Genomic DNA, 8050 nt, shown 5'->3' on the forward strand with positions numbered 1-8050 from the left:
GGTTGATGCTAGGGTTATTGGTGCTAAAGATCTGAATTCTGAAGACCTACGTCAAGGATATGATCCTTTGTGTGGTTCTCATAGTCCAAAAACCACTACGAACCAAAGTGAGGTTGTAAATCATTGTAATGAGGGGTTGAAGTTTGTACCCCCTAAAGTAGGTCAGCACTACGCCACTCGAGATGATATGGTGAAAGACATGAAATCTTATGCAATTGCACACATGTTTGATTTACGTCGTTGCAATACTACCTCCCAAAAGTTGGTAATCAAGTGTAAGGCAACTAACTGTCCATTTCATTTGTATGCAAAACCTGCAACTGGGTCTGATATGTGGGTGGTTATAACTTTTATAGATGCACACACTTGTGCACAAGATAAGAATGTTTCTAAAAATTTACAAGCAGATGCAAAGTGGGTTTCATAAATTGTTATGTCCAAGCTTAAGGACAATGAAGAACTGACTGCAAAGAACCTTCAGTTGGAGGTGAAACAGTCACAACTAACTGATGTGACATATAAAGTTGCATGGAAGGCCAGAGAAATTACGTTAGAAAAGGTCAGAGTACTATTGTAACTGTCAGCAACTATTAGGATAACTAGTAGCAATATATAAAGTCTTAGTACAATTCTCTGTTTAGGGTATACTATGTACACGAAATTATTCTTTATAGTATGCTATGAAGAACATGTATCATCTTTTTGATTAACTTGTATTTGTCATGGCGTGTAACTATTAGGCATATGTAACCTGAGCTGGTGTATTTTGTTTCGATGTAGATAAGGGGTAGCTTCAGTCAATCATACCAGATGCTGCCAGTTTATTTTAAAGAACTGAAGAAAATTGATCCAGATTGCCACACTGATATAATAACAACAAGCGAGCACAGGTTTGAGCGGTTGTTTGTGAGCTATGGCGTAATTGTTCGTGCCTACAGAAGGTGCCTTCGTCCGTTGATTATGATCGATGGAACTTTCATGAAGGGCAAATACAAGTCTGTCATCCTAACTGCTCTTTCTGTTGATGGAGATAGTCATTGTTTTCCAATAGCAGTTGGTGTAGGCCCAAAAGAGAATAATGAACATTGGGATTGGTTTCTTCAAAAACTTAGAGATGTTGTAGTTGGTCCTACAGATAAGTTTGTTATATTATCATATAGGCATACAAGCATTCTCCAGGCAGTGCCAAAAATTCTTTCAAATGCGTACCATTGCTTTTGTGCACAATATATCTCCAACAATGTTAGCAAAGAAGACACCAAAGGGAGAGTTAAGGCCGCTGCAGAAACTTATGATAAAGCTGACTTTGTGAGAATCATGTGTCGCATTTAGTGTAGTGATAGTAAAGGTTACGCAAAAATAATAAAGATTCCGAAGGAACAGTGTTCATTTGCCTATGCTGAAATGAGAAGGTATGGAATTTGTTATACAAATCATATCGAGAGTTGGAATAAGATGATTATGCCTGAGCGAGCTATGCCAATTACATCTCTGCTAAATGGTATTCGAATGAACATTATGAGGCACTTTTATGACTATCGGGTCATGGCTTCGAAGTTGAAGACAAAGCTGACGAAATCAGCTGAGGATGTAATCATTTCCTCTCGTTATGTTAGTCTCGTTCACTACAATAAGGGCTAGTGAGTACGTATACTCGGTTACCAGTGTAGGGCGCACGGATATAGTTGACCTACTAAAAAAATGTTGTACATGTGGTTTTTTTCAACAAGTTGGTATTCCTTGCAGCCATGCAATGAAGGCCATTGACGATGGTCGGTTTTGTGTATATGACTTCTACCTACCATGCTACTCAAAGGATACGATGATGGATACCTATCAAGAGAATTGGACACCGATGAAGGGCAAAGAACAGTGGCATTGGGGAAGTTACAACATCATGGTTCGTCCTCCCACAGATGAGGTAATGCCTGGCATGCCCCAAAAAAAGAGGAAACGTTCTAAAGGAGAGGGTGTGCCAGTACAAAGGAGAAGGTGCAACCGTTGTGGTGCCCTTGGACACAACAGAGCGACCTACCCTAATGCGACAGATGATGCTGCTTGGATTGACTTTTCAGCTTGGGTTCCGGCTGATTTTACCAACGAAGACAACATTTGAGTTAACCATTAGCGACGACTATAAAAAACAAATACTATAAAAAATACTATAAAATTAAGGGTTAAAATTAACGCTACAATTGAAACACTTAGGATTGTATCTTGAAAATTAGAGGCGTTATCTAGTCGCGTTATCTAAACAAACCACTAGTTCAAACCCCTTCAAAATAATGTTATTTGGATTTTCTTTTGCCTTTCAATGACTATGTAAGTTATTTGGGAATCAATGTAATGGTATTTTGTTGTTTATACTTGCGCAGTGTTTTGTCTATTGAAGTTAGCAATATGTAAGGTAGGTAGCAAAAAAACAAATACTATAAAAAAATACTATAAAATTAATGCCTCAATTGAAACACGTGGGTTTATAACTTGAAAATTATCTAAACAAATACTAATTTCGGTGTTTTGTCTATTGTTTAGATCGTTAGCTTAACAAACCACTGACTTCAAAATATTATATTTATCGAGCGAATCCTTTGCAAAATTAAACACATAAGTTCCAAAATAATAACGGAATAATAACAAACATCTGAAAATGAGAGCATTTCGATGTCCCTAGTTCTTATCTTGACTATGTTCTCTGGCTGTCAGTGGACCCATCTTCAACATCTTTACCTTTGTTGTTTTCTCGATCCCTGTGCTGTACTGCCTTCCAAATTGTTTCATCATGATTCACTTCATCCGGGTTCCATGTTGAGTTGGTCCTCGATGGCGCTTTCTCCTCCTCCTTCACTTGCTCAATTCCAGTTGGTTGCATCGCTTCACTCTATTAGCATTGGTTAGCCTCCACTTGGACCAACTCAGTGATGGGTTCAACAACCTCCTTAGTAGCGGGTTCAACATCCTCCTCGGCCAGCGGAGTTCAACATCCTCCTTAGTAGCAGGTTCAACATCCTCCTTAGTAGTAGGTTCAACATCCTCCTTCTCACATACAGGCTCCTTAGTAGCAGGTTCAACATCCTCCTCAGCAGTAGGTTCAACATCCTCTTTCTCACATACAGCTGCATCTGCTTTAATTTGTGGGCATTGCTCCATCCCCACTTGGTACAGTGTAGCAGGTTCAACATCTTTGTCCACTTGCTCACTTCCAGCTTCATCATCCTTTATCTCAGTAGCTGCTTCAGCATCCTTGGGCTCTTTATCAATTCCAGCTGAATCTGCTTCACTCTCTAGCTCTATGCCAATGTGAACTTGCTTTAGTACCTTTGTCCCAGTAGCTGCTACATCCTTGGACACATGCTTCAGTACCTCTGTCCCAGTAGCTACTACATACTTGGACACTTGGTTCTCTACTTGCGGACTTTCTTCTGTCAACCTCTTTTCAAATTATGTTCTCTTCTTAGACACTTCATCTGGATTTAATCCACAGGATATAATGTCCATTCTAATCCTTAGCCGCATTCTAAATGGTTGCATGTCAATATTGTTTACCCTCTCAGGAACACCTCCAAGAAGACTATCAATAAAGGCAAGGCAATAAAACCCACAGCTGTTGAATCTAGTTGTTGTGTGACACTAACAAATTCACGAGCCCATAGTATGTTCAAATTAACAGTGGAGCTTGGATCAACACACCTGAGCACATAAGGAATCATTCTCTCCAAAGCTAGTTGTTCATCAGAAATTTGCTTTCCACCAAGAGAATCATAGGTGCACACTTTCATCTCTTTAAAGTTAAAGACATCAACAATCTAGTGACTATCATGAACTTGAGGAGGTACAATTACTCCCTTACCCTGTACTGGGTACGGTTGATTTCTAATCCTTCCATCAACGGGGTCCAAATACTCTTTCACAATTTCATCTGTATGGTACAAACTATTAACCACTCTTTCCTCTGGGCTTGCAGCTCGAAAATTTGGGTCTTGTAGCTTATTCTTGAATATCCCATACTCTCTTATCATGAATTTCTACATCCACAAAGTGATGATTACGCTTATCAAACTTAAGTAAGATTAGTGAGTAAGCTTCAATAGAAACTTAGTATTAAAGTATAGAGAACTCACAACAAAGTAAACATCCTCCACAACAGTATACACTTCATCTTCCGGAATGGCATGTTCCTTCCAGTGCTGCTTATACCACCTTATCAATAGCTTGACATATAAGTTGAGAACCTATAAAATAATCAAATAGGAATTAATAACAATTAACTTTATGCAGTAGTTTACTTTGCACATTAATACCAAGTTGTTGATAGTTGTAAAGCAAATTACTAATGGTAGATTCATTACCTCACCATCCACCCATTGTCTTCCTTGTAACACGAATGAAAATTATGCACTGGAATAACTTGATCATACCCAAAAACTCTCATATCTGGAGAGTTATGTTGATTCTTCTTCCTACTGCACTTTCTCCAGTAATAATTGACAACATTTACCTCACCCTGTGGTAGTTGTTTTCTTGTAAAACGTTGATGACAGAACAATCTTGATTAATGAGTCACAGTCCTTTCCCATCTTCTCTTCCCATAAAATAGTATTTTCTTTTCCCAGTTTTTTCTCCCTCCTCCTTGTTCTACGGCCACTCTCTGCACTTTTCTTATCCATTTCCTTCTCCATCTGAGTATGAATGAGTACCACATTAGGGTCCTCCACATCACCAGCATCATGCTGACCATCAGTGTTTTGATCATCATCTATAGCTACCACATTATGTTCAGTGCTTACTCCTTCTGATGGTGATAGGGTTGGCAATTCAGTTATGTCAGAGAGCTCTGTACTTCCAGCCAATAGAGAAACAAAACTGAATTTTTTCATTTCTCTATTCAGGACGTCTTTCCCATCAAGATCACCAGGAGGAAGGACTAAAACAGATGCCAAAGGATATAATACCCCATCAAGATCCCCAGATGACAAAGAAGAGTAAAAGGGAACATAATCAACCATTGAAGATTCAGCATAAAGCACTATAGCAGTCTGTACCCCAACCAGGTCATCCTCCAGCTCCACACTATGTTCTTGGTATGTCCCTCTGGGTATGACCTCACTAATCTCCTGCAAAGCACTTGCAGCAACTGACTCCAAATCATTTTGCCCTCTTTTTTGTTGTGCAACATCTTCATCTTCATCTGACTCAGCCTGGATCAACTTCCTTCTTTGTTTGGGTGTCTCATCTTCCTTAAGCTTCAGCTCCCTTTCCCTTGTTCTCTCACTGATTTGATATTTTTTTTCTTCAAATTTTGCCTCTCACTAGCCTTTATAGCCTCATTTTTGCTTGCCCTAGATGGCTGAACTCGAGTACCACAAACTTTGACCACTTTTCTTTTCTTTCTTTCATACTGAGCAGGTTTTGAAGTATCTCCCACAACTTCAAGGCTTTGATCCTTGTCCAATGTTCTTTTTCTTTTATTTGAGGAACTAGGAGAAACCTCAAAGGTAACTTTCTTAGAAACAGATGAACTGCCTTTCTTAGGTTCTGAGTGAACCTTCTTCTGGGAAGACTTCTTCAGGGTAGACTTCTTCTGGGAAGACCTTGTTGGTGTTTTCAGTTTAGCATCAGAGCCTACATTACTTGGCTTCTTTGGGCTTGGGCTTCTAGTTCTACTCCTTGTTCTAGCATCAACACCTTTCATAACCTTAACCTCTAAACTTCTGCTCCTTGTTCTACTCCTACTCCTTGTTCTACTCTTTGTTCTACCCCTTGTTCCAGGCCCTTACACAACCTCAACCTCTAAACTTTCCATACCACCTTTCAACCCACCATGAGCAATCTCTTAAATTATTGTTTCCATGCCAGTCCTTATTTTACTCTGGAGTATATCCCCAACAACCCTAACCTCCTTACTTACCTGTTTTAGATTAATCATAGCACATAACAAAGAATATAAGTAAGATCCCACTTCAATATTTGTAAACCACTACAAATACATTGTAGTGGCTGATATATCATGTTTCCCAATAGCTCACTCATATATGAAACAATGCTGCAACATGCAGTTCCATAACAACACATTATTAGTGCTTCATATAACAACATGGGTCCTAACACCATTTGCAATTTCAATTCAAGACTATATAATAGGGTACCCATATCATATTACAACTTTCTATAACATTTTAAATAAGATTATATGAGTACTTCAAATGTCAAAAATTGGTTACCCATATCATGGGTACCCTATTATCATTCTGGGATCAACATGCAAGATCCCACTTCACTATTTGTAAACCACTACAGATAGATTGTAGTGGCTGACATATCATGTTTCCCAATAGCTCACTCATATATGAAACAATGCTGCAACATGCAGTTCCAAAACAACACATTTCTCTGTGCTTCATATAAGAACATGGGTCCTAACAACATTTGCAATTCCAATTCAAGACTATATAATAGGGTACCCATATCATATTACAACTTTCTATAACTTTTAAATAAGATTATATTAGTACTTCAAATGTCAAAAGGGTACCCATGTCAAACTGGTTACCCAAAAGGGTATCATGGGTACCCTATTATCATTCTGGGTTTAACATGCAAGATCCCACTTCACTATTTATACAATGTAGTTGCTGATATATATTGTTTAACAATAGCTCACTCATGGTACCATAACATATTACTGCATCATATATGAAACAATGCTGCAACATGCAGTTCAATAACAACACATTATCAGTGCTTCATTAACAACATGGGTCCTAACAACATTTGCAATTCCATTATCATATTACAACTTCTATAACATTATAAGATTATGTGAGTACTTCAAATGTCAAAAGAAAACAAGTTACTTACAAGGCCTTTAATTACTTTTGCCTGTCTTTGAAAAAGTTCCTCATTATTGTATGTCCCTGAAACTACTGCACCACTTTGCATGGGCTGTTGCCCCAAAGCATCCTTTAGCACTTCTTCATTCAGTTCTCTTTCATAAAGATCTAGACTTTCCAACACCACTGCCTTCCCCTTAAGAGGCTGAAGCTTTTTCTGATAAGTATGTAGATGTATGTTTATGGAAGGCAAGTCTACCCAATCTAGTATTCTTGGGAACCTACCATCAACTTGTCTCCCCCAAGAGATGGGATGTGAAGATATACCCAAATAACAAAACAAATTAAACAACCATAAACTGCGAAAGAATCCTTTCTAACACTCACCAAGTTAGACATGTCTTCCAAAGACTCTTCCAACATTTCAAACAGAGGTGTGCCCTAAGGAAAGCTGTCAAATGCATTTAAATTCTCGGCCAAATCAATATACCTCCCATCAACTGTCCTAGTAGATCCTGGAAGCACAACTTGCAACAGTATATACAACCTATTCAGCCTAAACGCATCATTCTGAATTTTGCCAAGTTTCTAGCTTCCAATATTTCTGTTTCAGAAACCGTGGTTCCTTTAAAAAACCTTGCACGAAATTGGGATGGGATCTTGATGTCTGCCGTGTAGAATGAATTAGAAACCGGCTTCACACTAAGACCCATTATAAGAGTAACATCACTTTTCTTAAACACCAAATTCTTCTTACCGATTCGGTAGCAAAGTTTACCTACTTGGTGTCCCAAAACAGCATACACTAGCATAGTAGTGGTGTGCATTCTCTCATTAATGCTTAAAAACTTACCAAAGCAAGACTTCTCAAAATCTTCCCTCTCTTCAATAGTAAATGTCTTGAACAATTTATGCATTTTATCGAGTAACATACGAACAGTCAAATTAAGCTTTCTCATTTTTGAAAGATTGGAAATGGTCGGAAAATCAGGGATTTTGGGCGGTTTTTTTTTGTCCGAAAATGAACACCGAACCGTCCTTATACCCTCAAACATATTACTACCGACACGCGTGCGGTTAAAGGTAAAAACCATCATTTCTTTAATAGGTTCGGCGAATAATTAATGCTATCGTATCGTTCCTAACATCGCATGGCAAAGATTTTTCTCGCCTTTTCGCAGATTCTTCATCTCACCGCGGTTTATCTTAGTACGGACATA

The 8050-nt window shown here is 38.4% G+C and overlaps 1 protein-coding gene across 1 annotated transcript; it reads left to right on the forward strand.

Moving 5' to 3' along the window:
- The first annotated feature begins 433 nt into the window (after positions 1-433).
- On the forward strand, positions 434-1332 carry LOC147478062 (uncharacterized). Its single transcript, XM_086586150.1, has 2 exons — positions 434-559; positions 781-1332. Exons 1-2 carry the CDS (start codon positions 434-436, stop codon positions 1330-1332), a joined length of 678 nt encoding a protein of 225 aa, XP_086442276.1.
- Positions 1333-8050: the final 6718 nt, after the last annotated feature.

The sequence above is a fragment of the Coptis chinensis genome, chromosome 9, assembly GCF_015680905.1.
Source record: "Coptis chinensis isolate HL-2020 chromosome 9, ASM1568090v1, whole genome shotgun sequence".
Taxonomy (NCBI): domain Eukaryota; kingdom Viridiplantae; phylum Streptophyta; class Magnoliopsida; order Ranunculales; family Ranunculaceae; genus Coptis; species Coptis chinensis.

Excerpts from the sequence above, each read along its gene's own strand:
- LOC147478062 (XM_086586150.1), top strand. The coding sequence starts at position 434 with ATGTCCAAGCTTAAGGACAATGAAGAACTGACTGCAAAGAACCTTCAG. Across the intron at positions 560-780 it reads GAGAAATTACGTTAGAAAAG|ATAAGGGGTAGCTTCAGTCA; the intron begins GTCAGAGTACTA and ends GTTTCGATGTAG.